Source organism: Halictus rubicundus, chromosome 13 (genome assembly GCF_050948215.1).
Source record: "Halictus rubicundus isolate RS-2024b chromosome 13, iyHalRubi1_principal, whole genome shotgun sequence".
Taxonomy (NCBI): domain Eukaryota; kingdom Metazoa; phylum Arthropoda; class Insecta; order Hymenoptera; family Halictidae; genus Halictus; species Halictus rubicundus.
The window spans coordinates 7,701,224-7,717,577 of NC_135161.1; the positions used below are offsets into that span (position 1 = coordinate 7,701,224).

The 16,354-nt window shown below is 46.8% G+C and overlaps 1 protein-coding gene across 13 annotated transcripts in view; it reads left to right on the forward strand.

Moving 5' to 3' along the window:
- LOC143360240 (uncharacterized) overlaps positions 1-16,124 on the forward strand; it is a 40,816-nt gene extending 24,692 nt beyond the window's left edge. For 4 of the 13 annotated variants that reach the window (XM_076798902.1, XM_076798903.1, XM_076798908.1 and 1 more), the window contains 4 exons: positions 674-7,758; positions 8,424-9,352; positions 12,921-14,018; positions 15,852-16,124. In XM_076798902.1, coding sequence (XP_076655017.1) covers positions 674-7,758; positions 8,424-9,352; positions 12,921-14,004 — 9,098 coding nt within the window. In that variant the 3' untranslated portion in view covers positions 14,005-14,018; positions 15,852-16,124. Of the gene's footprint in view, positions 1-673; positions 7,759-8,423; positions 9,353-12,920; positions 14,019-15,851 lie in introns of those variants that run through there. The other 9 variants (XM_076798913.1, XM_076798910.1, XM_076798907.1 and 6 more) reach the window with 9 other exon arrangements.
- The last annotated feature ends 230 nt before the right edge of the window (positions 16,125-16,354 follow it).

Genomic DNA, 16,354 nt, shown 5'->3' on the forward strand with positions numbered 1-16,354 from the left:
ACCCTTGCGTCAATACAAACGTTAATATTTATGTTTCCTAAACGAAAAAATACTTATACGATTTCACCTCAGAGACGTATGCGCTAAAATCTTAAAGTACATCATTAACACGTTGAACGCCACGTCAGCCATATGTGGCTGACGGAATTATTTGTGCAGGTTTTAAAATGAATGTTTACGTTGATATATTCATTGTACTAAACTTAATTAGGATCTGTAACATGCAAGAAAGTTGGAGGATTACTCAGTATCGTACATTTAATTTTTTGCCATTTTTATTTCATTAAATAACTTACTTTGATTCTATGGAATTCTTGCGGTTTCTAGTTTGGCGTTCAAAGCGTTAACCATCTCAGAAACTAAGAATTATTAACGCAAGGGTGAAAAGACACGATCACAGTTCAACAATTCGACCACCGGTTCGCAAGGTCAACAAATGTCGCAACCGATTCCATGCTTGGCCAGCTACCCTCGGCAGCCGTTGTCCAACGACCCCGAGGAGCCGCGGTCCACCTGAACGCGACCATAATCATAACCGGCCGTCACGATCACGACGCAGCTGCGATTGTAAATACCCTCTCTCTCTCTCTGTACCTAGACAACAGACATATGCGCCGGCTGTACTGGTTGAATAAAAGTGTCGTAACGTGAGCATAATTCTTGGTTGTTCTAGATGCAGTTACTATTCATGAATCCCTTGCGCAAAAACCGGCTTCTCCCCTAGAATCTGTAGATGCTAGTTATCCCAGTAAAGTAGTCGGCCATCACGAGCAGGATCTGTCGCCGACCGTCGAGAGGCAGACCTACTCGGAGAAGAGGAAGTTCTGGGAGGACATCTCGCGGAAACGCGAGAGCTACCAGCGCTCGGAGTCGGACGTATCGCGGACGTCCGAGCTGACGGTGAACGAGAGCGACAGCCTGTACGTCACGCAGAACATCGCGACCGACGGGACGACCGACGCCGTGCCGCCGATCGACAAATCGGAGACGATGGAGGACCTGAACGTGCCGGACATCTCCGAGTGCTCGGTCGCCGAGAAGGCCCACTATTTCGAGGAGCAGATACAGAAGGAGATGACGAAGCTCCCAGCGAAACCGCAGCAACAGCAACAACCCTCCGTCAAGGCCGAGAAGACCGGTGACATCGACAGCTACGAGGAGAGGAAGGAGATGGTGAAGACCATGATCCTCGAGAAGGAGAAACAAGAGAGAAAGGAACGGGACTATGCCACCGAGAAGACCGACGAGCCGGAGAAGCTGAAGAGAGACGAGCGGGAGGACGACGAGAGTCCAAGGTCGGAGACGTTTGAGGAAAAGGTTGCTGAAGAGGATAGGGATTTGGAGACGCTCAGGAAGACTGAAGAGAAGGTGGAGATGGTTGAGCATGTAAAGGAGGTTATGGAGATGAAGAAGGATGCGAAGATGCTGGTAGAAGAGACGAGGGAAGTGGAAGAGAAATTTGTGAGGGAGAAGAGGGAAGAAGTGAGGGTGGTTGAAGAGGTGGCAAGGGATGCGAAGGAAGGGAAGAGATTTAAAAAGTCTGTGACTGTTGTGGGATCGGAGGTAGATATCGCGGAGAGGAGGCACGATGCGAAAGCGGTTGCCGAAGAAGAAGTCGCCATCATTGTGGAGAAAGCGAAACTCAGAAAATCCGTGACGGTTGTCGGATCGGAGAAAGGTACTGCGGAGAGGAGGCAAGATGTGAAAGAAGTTGCCGAAGAAGAAGTCGCGAAGATTGTGGAGAAAGCGAAAGAGACCGTGGCTGCGGCGGAGAAGAAACGAGAGGAGGCTGTTGGGAAGGAACCTGCGGAGGATGTTGAGCGGCAAGAAATGAAGGTGCAGGAAACAGTGGTTCAAGTTAAGAAGATACTTGAGGAAGAGCCTGAGAGGGAAACCGAGGAGAAACAGGATGACGAGAAAAAGATTGTTAGCGAACAAACTGCGAAGGATGCTGGGAAGAAACAAGCAGAGGTGAAAGAAATCGTTATAGAGAAGACACACGTGCATGTCAAAGAAGAAGTCACAAAGGACCTAGAGAAGAAAGAAGAAGTCGAAGAAATTGTTAAAGAAGAACCTCTGGAGGTCGCAGAGAAGAAAGAAGAAGTCAAAGAGATTGTTAAAGAAGAACCTGTGAAGGTCACAGAGAAGAAACAAGAAGAAGTCAAAGAGATTGTCAAAGAAGAACCTGTGAAGGTCACAGAGAAGAAACAAGAAGAAGTCAAAGAGATTGTCAAAGAAGAGGTCACAAAGGTCCTAGAGAAGAAAGAGAAAGAAATCAAAGAGATTGTCAAAGAAGAACCTGTGAAGGTCGCAGAAAAGGAGCCAGCAGAAGTCAAAGAGATTGTCACAGAAGAGGTCACAAAGGTCCTAGAGAAGAAAGAAGAAGAAGTCAAAGGGATTGTCAAAGAAGAAGTCACAAAGGTCCTAGAGAAGAAAGAAGAAGAAATCAAAGAGATTGTCAAAGAAGCACCTGTGAAGGTCGCAGAAAAGGAGCCAGAAGAAGTCAAAGAGATTGTCAAAGAAGAGGTCACAAAGGTCCTAGAGAAGAAAGAAGAAGAAGACGTCAAAGAGATTGTTAAAGAAGTACCTGTGAAGGTCGCAGAAAAGGAGCCAGAAGAAGTCAAAGGGATTGTCAAAGAAGAAGTCACAAAGGTCCTAGAGAAGAAAGAAGAAAAAGAAGTCGAAGAGATTATCAAAGAAGAACCTGTGATGGTCCCAGAGAAGAAAGAAGAAGTCAAAGAGATTGTCAAAGAAGACGTCACAAAGGTCCTAGAGAAGAAAGAAGATGAAATTAAAGAGATTGTCAAAGAAGAACCTGTGAAGGCCGCAGAAAAGAAGCCAGAAGAAGTCAAAGAAGAACCTGTGAAGGCCGCAGAAAAGAAGCCAGAAGAAGTCAAAGAGATTGTCAAAGAAGACGTCACAAAGGTCCTAGAGAAGAAAGAAGAAGAAATTAAAGAGATTGTCAAAGAAGAACCTGTGAAGGCCGCAGAAAAGAAGCCAGAAGTCAAAGAGATGGTTAAAGAAGATGTCGCAAAGGTCCTAGAGAAGAAAGAAGAAGAAGTCAAAGAGATTGTCAAAGAACAAGTAGAAGTCAAAGAGATTGTCAAAGAACAAGTAGAAGTCAAAGAGATTGTCAAAGAACAACAAGAAGTCAGAGAAGTTGTCAAAGAAGAACCTGTGAAGGTCACAGAGAAGAAGCAAGAAGTAGTCAAAGAGATTGTCAAAGAAGAACCTGTGAAACCTCTAGAAGAAAAGGAAGAAGTCAAAGAAGTAGTTGAAGAGGAACCTGTGAAGGTTCCAGAGAAAGTACAAGAAGTAAAAGAAGTGGACGAACAGGTTCCCGCAACCTCGAAACAGGAAGTAGTGAAGGTTCAGCCAGAGGCAATTTCGGAGATGAAAGTAGACAAGCTGGTGAAACGAGAAGGGATCCTGGCGCCGCAACTAACGATGGAAGAGGTGATCAGAGAGAGATCGGCAGGGAAGCGTATCATCACCGAGGAGACAACGATAATCTACAAGGTCCAGCCGGATGGATCGCTGGTCCAGGAACAGGTAACGAAATCGGTGCAGATCGGCGACGCGAGCGGCAAAATGCAAACGATAAGCGACGTAACGCAGGAGTCGGACGGCACGGAACTCTTCCAGATGATCACTGCCGAAGAGATACGCGCGATGCAGTTGCAGCACGCCGCTGAAAGAAGGAGACTCGAGGCCCAAGAGGCTCCGCCTCCGACCGAACCGGAAGACCTTGAAAAATTGCTCGGGGATCGAGTAGTTTCATCCGAGGAAGACAAAGAGCTACCGACAGGCGTGGAAGAGGTGAAGGTCGAAGAGGAATTGGCTCCCGAGGTGAAGCAGGTGAAGAAAGAGTCGCGGATTCCGATTTCAACGTCGATGAGCAAGAAAGACACCAAAGCGAAATCCCCAGACTCTAAGCCACCCAGCAAGCCCGAGACCCCGAAAGAGACGAGCCCGGAGAAGACGGAAACGGTCTCGATCGCGACGAAGAAGAAGGAGTTCGAGTCGCAGATACCGAAGCGCGTGGTGGACACCAAGCCGACGGAGAAGAAGGACACCCACGTGAGAAAGGAGAGCGGAACGTACACGATCACCGAGAAGAAGTCCAGCGAGGAGGTGACCTCGAAGGTGGAGCAGCACTTGACCACGAAGAGCGAGACGTTCTCGAAGATCTTCGCGGATCCTCAGGACGCGTTCAAGATGTTCGAGGGCATGGATAACGGGAAGCCGGACTATTCGACGGTGACGTCGAAGATCGACCAGAAAACCTCGAGCATGCTCGAGAAGAAGGAGGTGAAGTCCTCGGAGATCCTAACCGGGACGGACAAGATAATCACGCACGAGGAGAAGGAGCAGGTCGAGAGGAAGAAGTCGTCGGAGTCTCAGCTGCGGAAGGAGTCGCCGACGGAAACGGTGGAGGAGAAGAAGAGCAAGCGCGAGGAGGTGGACAAGGTGGCTGTGCAGAAGATGTCGATGAACCTGACCGACAAGGAGGAGGTGATCGACGCGTCGGCGTCGGAGTCCCGTGCGAAGACGAAGGAGGAGAAGACGTTCAAGAAACTGTCCGACCAAGAAGGAGTGACGACTCACGAGGCTGGCAGTAGCTTGATGAGAGAGAGCGACGCGGACGTGGCCATCAGGATCAAGAAGGACGTGTCGGACTTGAAGAGCGACGACGTGAGACTGATCGAGGAGCCCGCGAAGGACTCTCCTCAGGTGGAGAAGCTGGCGCACGCGGAGTCCCACAAGGAGACCAAGGAGAGCTTCGAGGTGACGGAGTTCGAGCCGAAAGAGAGATCGGAAGAAGATCACGCGGAGGAAGCCGAAGAGGCTTTGATCGTGAGCCTGGAGGAGCTGCAGCGGCAGAAGTTCAAGGAGATCGAGGCGCGCACGATCGCGGAAACGTTGATCCAGTCGATCGAGAGCGAGCTGGAGGCGAAGTCGGCCGAGACCTTGAAGACCGAGCTGCTGACCAAGGGCTATCTCGAGCAGATCATCAAAGAGGGTGCGGAGATGGACCACGAGAAGCTGGCCGACGAGTTGACGCGCAAGTTCGAGGGTATCATGAAGAAGTTGGCCGACAAGGAGGCGGACCAGTCCCCGAAGGAGAGAGGGTCCTTCCAGGAGGAGTCCGGCGAGAAGAGCTCGGCGAGGGACAGTCTGAGCGATGACATCACCAAGGACGAGGAGTCCTCGCTGCACGAGAAAGAGGAGAGCTTCCCTCTGTCGTCTTCACAGGCCAGGTTGTTGGACAGAGACATCACCATGAGTCCGAGCAGCATGTCCGAGCAGATCGACTTCGAGGAGACGATGGACGTGGACACGAACGAGCTGGAGGACCTATCGAAGCCAACGTTGAGCCAGTCGGAGAAGCAGGAGAAGTCCGGGAAGGACGCCGAGCAACAGGAGAAGATCGTGTTGGAGACTTCGGACGCGTGGGTGCTCGAGGTCCTGGAGCCTGGAGCCGACAGTCAGTCGAGACAGGACTCGGTGGACGTCCCTTCGTTGGAGATGGACGAGCACAAGATCTCCGAGCAGACCAGCCGGGGGATACCCTCGTTAAGGGACACGGACTCGTTGGAGAAGATGGCGAGGTCCAGGGACATCACTGTGAGCCCCAGCACGGTGTCCGAGGACACCAACGTGGACTCCTCGCTGGTGCAGGAGTCCTCGCTGGAGAAACGGAAGGAGTCGAAGCGGACCGACAGTTTCGAGATAGAGAGCCCGCCGATGATGTCCCCGAAGCTGAAGCCGCAGGAGCTGGAGGACGAGAGCGGTCCGCCGGTGTTGTCGCCGAAGTTGAAGCTGCAGGAGCTGGAGATCAAGCCGATCAACTGGATGATCGGGGAGAAGAAGATCGAGATCACGGAGACGCTGGAGCCGTCGCAGATCTTCAACCAGGAGCTGGAGGCGTACGAGTCGATGCAGCGGAAGAGGCTGTCGTCGCAGGACGAGTCGGTGGATCTCGAGCAGGAGTCGGGCACCAAGTCCTCGGAGGAGGTCAGCGTGATAGAGTCGACGAAGGATATCGACGGTAGAACGGCAGCCAAGTCGGAACAGGACTTTGACAGCGAGCTGGTGGAGAACAAGCTGGACGTGAGCCTTCAGGAGCTGGTGGACATGCTGCAGCGCGAGAACGACGAGAAAACGTCCATGGGAGACTACCCGAAGGGGACCGATGGTCAACAAGACAAAGGGAAGGACGAGGACTCCAGAACAGAGGAGCACGATGATCAGACAGGGACATCCGGTGTGGAGGACGCCGTTGAGAAGGGTGCGGAGGAGGCCAGCGAGAAGGAGACGAAGACCGATGATGCTTCCAAGAAGGACCGACCCTCCCCGAAGCCGGACGTCGAGCTGAAGCTGGAGAAGACTACGTTGGACGGCGAGAAGAGCGCCGAAGAGGCGAGCCGGCGCGCCGGTGACGAGCTGAAGGAGTGGACGGAGACCTACCTGTCGAAGATGAAGCCCTCGAGCGACGACTACAAGAGGCACATCGAGAAGACGACCGAAAAGCACGAGAAGTCCTCCGGCAGGTCGTCGACAGCAGTTCCTTCCGACACAACATGTGCCTTCAAGATTAAGAAAGACTATTTCCCTAGCGTCGATTTAAGCGCCCGTTACGCGATCACCGTGCTGGACCAGGTGGTCAAGAAGGAGATCGCCGAGGTGAAGGAGTCGCTGGAGGCGGCGAAGCAGGACCTGATCGAGGAGCTCAACGAGAACAGCGAGACGGTGATACAGATCAAGGACTCGCCGTCCGAGTTCCAGTTCAAGCTGCAACCGGAGTCGATACCGAACGATCTGCCGCTTTTGTACAAACCGCCGTCGCCGGAACCGGCCGACACTGCCGACGGCGAGACGACGACGAAGAGCAGCGACTCGCCGGTCGCTTCTTCCCATCTTCATCTGCACCCGGAGCCGGTCCGGTCGGAGTCGAAGGACACCACGGAGCCGAAGACGGCGTACGACGAGTCGCCGTTCAGCAGCTTCGAGGAGCCGATACACCTGACCAAGGAGTCCACGCCGCTGATCGTCACCGAGAAGGCCGATTACCTGGAGGCCGGCGCCACCGTCCAAGAGGACTCCAGGGACGAGGAGGAGGAGCGTCCGAGTCCCATACACGCCAGCAGGTCCGGCTCCGACGTAGACAATAAGGACGAGAGCTCGTCGTTGGCTCTGCCCAGAACGGTTCTCCGAAGAAGGCACAAGCCCAGCAGAGCCTCCAGAAGAGTGACCTCCGAGAGCGAGGCGGACGTCGGCTCCAGCTCCGGGGACAGCAGCAACTACCAATCGTGCGACTACGAGATCGGCAGCGGCAGCAGACCCAGCTCCTCGGACATGGAGGCTCTGCAATCCTGTGGTGTAGCCTCCGCGACGATGTCCGAGTACGAGACCGCGGTGATGTCGATCGATTCATCGTCGAAACCGAACTCGCAGGACTATTTCACGGCGGCGACCACCATGAGCTCCAGGGAGTCCATGAAGTCCCTGGCGTCCCTCAGCTCGGGCCATCTGGGCAGCATCGACAGCACCAGCGAGATGTCCGAGACTCTGGTGGCTTCCGAGGCTGACGACGAGAAGGAGGAGGAGGATAATCTGAGGGACGGTTTGGAGGACGAAAGGACGGAGCAGTCGGACTCCTCTAGCAGCGACATACCCATTGACGAGTCCGACGACAAGATCGACAGCCACGTACCCTATCGCATGAAGCGGTCCTCCGAGATGATCTTCCCACAGGTCAGAGTTCTGCTAATTGAAACACGTTACAGTGACTTCTCGATATATGTCAAGAACGCGGTTCTAGCCAGCGTCATGTATCGTCCAGGAGACGTACCCGAGCCGTGTTATGTTCACACTCTTCGGCGTCCGAGGCCTCTCGTGCTTCGTGGCCTCTCATAGGGTACACCCCGCGGTAGTAGGGATAATTCCACTATGTTTATCATCCAGGCGTTGTGATAATTTAGGGGGTGGTTCTCCATGAGAATATAAGACGAACATGAAGAGTAAAAAATTGTGATTTCGGCTTCATTTTTTAGTTATTAACAGTCAAAAATCCGCCTAAAATGCGGCAACCCGGCCAACAGAGTTTGCTTACGTCACAGAGGCGCGCGACAGTCGGCCTCTGTTGGTCGGGTTGCCGCATTTTAGGCGGATTTTTAATTGGTAATAACTAAAAAATGAAGCCGAAATCGCAATTTTTTCATTCTTCATTTTCGCCTTATATTGTCTCGGAGAACCAACCCGTAAATTTTCTCTCACCTGTAGTCGAACACCCTGTACAGAGGAATCACTGTAATTAGATTGTGACATTGGAAGAATTTAAGAAAATGTTCGAACACATTTTTACTGAATTCCTGTTTCTCTCAAAGTAATTAAATTGCTTTATAATTATAATTCAACAGGGGCTGGAGGGCGACGGTGCTCCGGACGATCGCAAAGAATCGGTATCCAAGGACGCTAAAGGGGTCGATTCCGCGACGTCCACGGCCTCGGCGACGTCCGGGGCGCTTCAGTCGGTAGACATCATGACGTCCAGAGTATCGGAGGACGGTGTCCAGAGCGTCTGCACGCAGGTCAGCTCTGTACAAGCAACAGAGGCGATAGAGAGTCCTCTTCCTTCGGCTTCCTCGAGTCCATCCCCAGCCGAGAGAAAGATCTCCGAGTCCGAGGGCCTGGAGAAGGACACCGAGACGGCGTCGGAGGCTCCGGAGTATCCTGAGCTGAAGAGGACGACGTCCACCGAGAGCCCGGAGCTGTCGATGCAGGCATCCACCCCGTCGATGATGCAGCAAGCCAGCATGTCAACATCCTCGGCGTCGGGGGTCTCCGTCAGCACCGTGGTCGGCAAAGAGAAGCTAGATCGTCGTTCGCCGGACAGCGACTCGTTCGAGATGGTGGACAAGCCGGACATCATCGACGACTTCGTCGTGGTCGAGGAGGTCGGCCGCGAAGCTGAGGAGTTCGACTCGGAGGGCAAGAGCATCCGGATCAGCTCGATGCCGCAAGTCTGCAGCAAGAACTACGACAGAGAGCTGGAGAACCTGATCGCGAGCGAGACCAAAGAGGACGTAAAGACGTCGGCCGGAATCCAGCCGGCGAAGAGGGACGACCTGTTCGACTTCGAGTCCGAGGAAAGTCCCCCGCAAGCATCGAACGACGACCAATACTCCCAATCCTATTCCGATGAAGAGCAGTACGACGGCAGCAAAAAGTGGATCGAGATGCAGTTCCAGGCGGACGCCAGAGTGCCATACGATCTAGAGTACGACCGGGGCCCGTTGGAGGACATCAAGGAGGAGGAGATCACCGACTTCGAGGCCGGCAGCAGCAGGTTCGCACAGTTGTGATCATTCAAATACACTGTTCCCTCGATATATGTCCGCAACTCGGGTCTAGCCAGGGACATATATCGGCCATGGATTCTTTGATCCACGCCGAACGTAGAAAAGGACAGTACAGGTATCATCCTGTAACACCCTTCAGGAACTTTCTAAAAGAAGGATAGACGATGTTTTCGTACAGTTACCCATCGACTCTGTGTACCAATCTGCAGGTGCAGTGCTTGTCTCTATATATGTCGCAAATGCCTGGCTGATAAACGTCGCGGAACTATCCCCACTACCGCAGGGTATACCCCGAAGTTCGAGAGGTCTCGGACGCCGAGGAGTGTAACATAATACGGGTCGGGTGTATTGGTACGAGACCAGGAGATCACTATTAATTCAATAACAAAACTTCTTTACTTTTCCATTGTTTTTTTATGGGACTTTCACCAACAAATTCGTGGCATTCTTCTAATGAATTCTGGGACTTTTAGCTGCTAGTTTGGGACAAAAATAGAGAAAAGACTGTATCTCGTAGTGTTCTACACGATTATGTTACACTCCTCGGTGACCGAGCTTCGTGGCCCTCACAGGGTAATCCCATGACAGTGGGGATAGTTCTGCGACTTTTATCTGCTAGATGTTTGGGACATATATCGAGAAAACACTGTACACGTTATGTTCGAATGACATTGTATTTTTATTAAACAGTAATTGTGTTGTAGTTGCTTTGCATTCAGTGAGGAGCAAAATTGGACCAATGAAACCATTCTTCCAGAGCACATAATTATTTATGTCTTTCTTAAAAGCAGTACCACCAAAAGCTCGAGGGGCAGATGATTTCAATGATTTAATTTACTAGTTACAGTATTTTATTCCTGACTCAAAATCATATGCTTCTTGAAATAGATGGGAATCTGTCTCAATAAATACATAATGATTTTAATTTAAATTTCATTTGGTCAATTACGCACCTCGCTGTAATTCCAACCATTCCAACCAAGAGTGTACTTAAATGATTTACAATTCTATAAAATTGCGCAGATTCGGCAGCCAATGATTTAATTTACTAGTTACAGTATTTTATTCCTGACTCAAAATCATATGCTTCTTGACATATATGGGAATCTGTCTCAACAAATACATAATGATTTTTATGTAAATTTCATTTGGTCAATTACGCACCTCGCTGTAATTCCAACCATTCCAACCAAGAGTGTAATTAAATGATTTACAATTCGACAAAATTGCACAGATTCGGCAGCCAATGATTTAATTTACTAGTTACAGTATTTTATTCCTGACTCAAAATCATATGCTTCTTGACATATATGGGAATCTGTCTCAATAAATACATAATGATTTTAATTTAAATTTCATTTGTTCAATTCTGCACCTCACTGTAATTCCAACCATTCCAACCAAGAGTGTAATTAAATGATTTACAATTCTACAAAATTGCGCAGATTCGGCAGCCAATGATTTAATTTACTAGTTACAGTATTTTATTCCTGACTCAAAATCATATGCTTCTTGACATATATGGGAATCTGTCTCAACAAATACATAATGATTTTAATTTAAATTTCATTTGTTCAATTCTGCACCTCACTGTAATTCCAACCATTCCAACCAAGAGTGTAATTAAATGATTTACAATTCGACAAAATTGCACAGATTCGGCAGCCAATGATTTAATTTACTAGTTACAGTATTTTATTCCCGACTCAAAATCATATGCTTCTTGAAATAGATGGGAATCTGTCTCAACAAATACATAATGATTTTAATTTAAATTTCATTTGGTCAATTACGCACCTCGCTGTAATTCCAACCATTCCAACCAAGAGTGTAATTAAATGATTTACAATTCGACAAAATTGCACAGATTCGGCAGCCAATGGTTTAATTTACTAGTTACAGTATTTTATTCCCGACTCAAAATCATATGCTTCTTGAAATAGATGGGAATCTGTCTCAACAAATACATAATGATTTTAATTTAAATTTCATTTGGTCAATTACGCACCTCGCTGTAATTCCAACCATTCCAACCAAGAGTGTACTTAAATGATTTACAATTCTATAAAATTGCGCAGATTCGGCAGCCAATGATTTAATTTACTAGTTACAGTATTTTATTCCTGACTCAAAATCATATGCTTCTTGACATATATGGGAATCTGTCTCAACAAATACATAATGATTTTTATGTAAATTTCATTTGGTCAATTACGCACCTCGCTGTAATTCCAACCATTCCAACCAAGAGTGTAATTAAATGATTTACAATTCGACAAAATTGCACAGATTCGGCAGCCAATGATTTAATTTACTAGTTACAGTATTTTATTCCTGACTCAAAATCATATGCTTCTTGACATATATGGGATTCTGTCTCAACAAATACATAATGATTTTTATGTAAATTTCATTTGGTCAATTACGCACCTCGCTGTAATTCCAACCGTTCCAACCAAGAGTGTAATTAAATGATTTACAATTCTACAAAATTGCGCAGATTCGGCAGCCAATGATTTAATTTACTAGTTACAGTATTTTATTCCTGACTCAAAATCATATGCTTCTTGACATATATGGGATTCTGTCTCAACAAATACATAATGATTTTTATGTAAATTTCATTTGGTCAATTACGCACCTCGCTGTAATTCCAACCGTTCCAACCAAGAGTGTAATTAAATGATTTACAATTCGACAAAATTGCACAGATTCGGCAGCCAATGATTTAATTTACTAGTTACAGTATTTTATTCCCGACTCAAAATCATATGCTTCTTGACATATATGGGAATCTGTCTCAACAAATACATAATGATTTTTATGTAAATTTCATTTGGTCAATTACGCACCTCGCTGTAATTCCAACCATTCCAACCAAGAGTGTAATTAAATGATTTACAATTCTACAAAATTGTGCAGATTCGGCAGCCAATGATTTAATTTACTAGTTACAGTATTTTATTCCCGACTCAAAATCATATGCTTCTTGAAATAGATGGGAATCTGTCTCAACAAATACATAATGATTTTAATTTAAATTTCATTTGGTCAATTACGCACCTCGCTGTAATTCCAACCATTCCAACCAAGAGTGTAATTAAATGATTTACAATTCTATAAAATTGCGCAGATTCGGCAGCCAATGGTTTAATTTACTAGTTACAGTATTTTATTCCTGACTCAAAATCATATGCTTCTTGACATATATGGGAATCTGTCTCAACAAATACATAATGATTTTTATGTAAATTTCATTTGGTCAATTACGCACCTCGCTGTAATTCCAACCATTCCAACCAAGAGTGTAATTAAATGATTGACAATTCTATAAAATTGCACAGGTTCGGCAGCCAATGATTTAATTTACTAGTTACAGTATTTTATTCCTGACTCAAAATCATATGCTTCTTGACATATATGGGAATCTGTCTCAATAAATACATAATGATTTTAATTTAAATTTCATTTGTTCAATTCTGCACCTCACTGTAATTCCAACCATTCCAACCAAGAGTGTAATTAAATGATTTACAATTCTACAAAATTGCGCAGGTTCGGCAGCCTCGGCAGCCACAAAGAGTCGATCGGCAGCGTCGGGAGCATGCGAGGCAGCTTCGGCAGCACTCCGGACTACGACGTGCTCGCCGGCAAGAAGTACTTCGTCAGGCCGTCCGACCACGACAACGTGTCCCTCAGCTCTCTGCAGGAGTTCGAGCACCTGGAGAGCGCGGTCGCCGCGGAGAACTCGAAGAAGCTGCAGCAGTGCGGCTCGCACGACTCGGTGAACAACGGCAGTCTTCCGAGGAGATACATGGCCAGCAAGTCGGGCCACGGGGACGACGTGTCCCTGTCGTCGTTGAAGGACTTCGAGGGCCTGGAAAAGGCATGTCGGGAGGCTCATCTGATCGAGCTCCGAGCCAGAGAGGAGGAGGATCTGCTCGAGCACGAGAGTCCCGAGAACAAGTACAAGCTGGAGACCTTGAGGGCCAGGGTGGACGCGAGCACCACCGCGGCTGGATCATTCAATCCCAGCACGTCCGGCTCGGATGATTACGAGAAGAGGATCAAGGAGATCGACGAGATCATTCGCATAGCGCAGACGAACGTCGAGAGATTCGACAGGCAGGACGACACCACCGAGGACATCTCGCAGATCGAGATCATGGACACCGAGAAGACAGGACCTCTTCTTCCGGCGCAGCCAGGTTTGAAGGAGGACACCAAGGATCCTAGTCAACAGAAGGAGGGGAACGTCATGGAGACCAGCACCGATTCGTTGGAGCTCGAGGATAACATGGACAAGAAGCATCATCCGCTCTGCAGAAGCTCCGACTCGCTCGAGATGAAGACCACCTTGGACTTTCCGTCCCTGAGCTCCGACTCGTTGAACAACGTCAGGGACGGGAAAGAGACCCAGCAGGACGTCGTCGGTTATGCGAATAACCTCAGGCGTATCTCCTCCGATTCCCTCGACATGCCCCACATCGAGCCGCCGAATCTCGAGAGCCAGGCCAGAGCCGAACGAGAGCCATCCGATGGCCCTCCGTCGGACAACTCCTTGGATCAGGGACTAGACACTACCGAGAGCAACGTCAGAACTGATAAAACTAGGACGACACCGAGTACTGGGACATAGGAATATTTTCGTAGGTATGGCAACCATTATCTCCGAAAGAGTCCGCTTGATTTACGGCGAATTCCCGCTATAAGTCCCTGCAGCGGTTCAGGCGAGGGACATTTAGATGAAATCTGTGCTCCTCGCCGAACGTTGCATTTGAAATACGGTGAATTCTCGATATATGTCAACAACACGGGTCTTGCCAGCGTCATGTATCGTCCAGGAGACATTTGTACACTCTTTGAAAACAAATAACTGTTTTAAAGTTGGACCAAACGACTTGTATTTTTTGGAGATGTTACAAGGATTAATTGACTAAGTAAGTTTAAATTGCCGCTGGTCGTAATTGCGAAGAAAATGGTAGAGGTCACGACTTTTCAGTTTTTTATCTGTGTCTGTAATGAAAATTTAAAAGGTACCGTTTGTAGATCTGACTAAGTTACATGTATGCACAAAGTTTTATTGAAATCGGTTGACGCAATAAAAAACTATAGGCATTGTAAAATTTAGGGTTTAAATCGCGGTTTCTTTATAATTTTTGCTATTTTCAATCAATTATATTTCATAGCAACCTTGATCGATGAAACTTTGTGCATGTGTGTAATTTACTTACATCTACAAAAGGCACCTTTTCAATTTTACAGACACAGATAAAAAGTTTAAAAATCGTGACCTCTACTTTTAAAAAGAAGAAGAATTATTGATGCATCACTTAGTAAATTAATCCTTCTAACATCACCAAAAAATTCACGTCGTTTGCTCCAATTTTAGAAAAGTTATTTGTTATTAAAAGGTATACGAATACTTTGTACAATGACTGTATAAGCACAAAAAGTTTTTTATTAGTAAAAATTGGGAAATCTTGGGGAATTTTTTACACAGAGAATTTTTAATCGATCTGAAACTTTGCGAGTGTTATTAACGGACATTTATGGATTGATTTAGAAGTTGTACAATTAGTTATAATTGGAACGACGAACCTCGACATCTTTATTTAGCCGTAAATCAAAGGATTCCTTGTTGCTGGTTTGTTTCAAAAGAATAGTTCGTTAAAGGGTTAATAGGCTTCTTAATGTCTCAATCGAGGCTCGGTAATTTTCCCTTAATTAACCATTCCAGCATCAATTGTTGGATTACGTTGCACGGAATGACTTGCAGCATCCGCGGATCGTAATTGCTACGGATATTGAAAAAAATATTAAGATGTCCTTGGCTTTTAATCGTTGTTTCGCAAAAGACTATTAACCGGCAGACGGAGCATTAAATAATAAATTTCATTGGCATCGATTAACGTGACAAGGTTGGGTGACACGATGAACGATGCCGTTTTCAATTTCTTTGGAAAACATTACAATTTATTTTTCATGAATAACCAACAGAAACAATTATGAAAATATAAGCAAGACATTCGCAGAAATTGGGCACACCACCGAACTTGGTCCTCTATTTTCTTCCATAAAACAGTGAGAAAAAATCGTACACCAATTTTTAAGGCGTCGTTGGAAAGAGGAGACTTCTATCTTCGAATCTGTGGAAGATTCGTTCCGGGAAAAAATTTTTTAACGTTTTCACAGGGGTTTCAATTTGTAGCATTTTTTAGGGAAAACGGGTCCACGGTTTCTCGATTGTTATATCGTGCAACAATATGTTAGAGAAAAATAACTTTAGGTGTGCGAAAGTAGAATCTCCAAGCTTCAAAATGAGCCCGAGTTTGTTGCTGTACGATTATTTTTCACGAAATTACAATGGGTTGAATATCGTCAATTTCTCGAGAAAATGTTACCCGTTCGAAGTACGAAGATTCGAACGATAAACTAAGAACAATGGTTCTGTGGGAATGTTTAACAACCGTTGTTTCGTTGCAGATAGCGGACCATCACGGTTAATTTGTCACAAGATCGGCTGCGGCCACAACGATGTATTATCGAGACACCTTAAAACTGCTTTCTGTGTACAACATACATACGAGAATTTTTACAAGTTATCGAGTACGCATTTGTCTTCGTTTTGTGCAATATATTCTAAGGGACGTTTACCTTATTATGCTTAAGTAAGATATTTATAATCCTTAAACTGTAAGGTTGTTATCGAGAGAGAGAAAGAGAGAGAGAGAGATAAAAAAGAAAGAAAGAAAGAAAAAGAACGAAGATAGTAAGAGAAAAGAAAATATAAATGGCGCTTAAGTGTTTCGTGATTCGACATATTGGATCGATACTTTCCGATTCTGCTCTTCGGTTGTTCGTTTTGTTCGTGTAAATGGCGATCGGCGGAAATGTGTACGGTCATGCTTGATTGTTCCATCGATCGTTCCCCGCGATCGATGACTCTGTGTATATTCTAAGTTGACATTTTATCAAATTGTATCTCG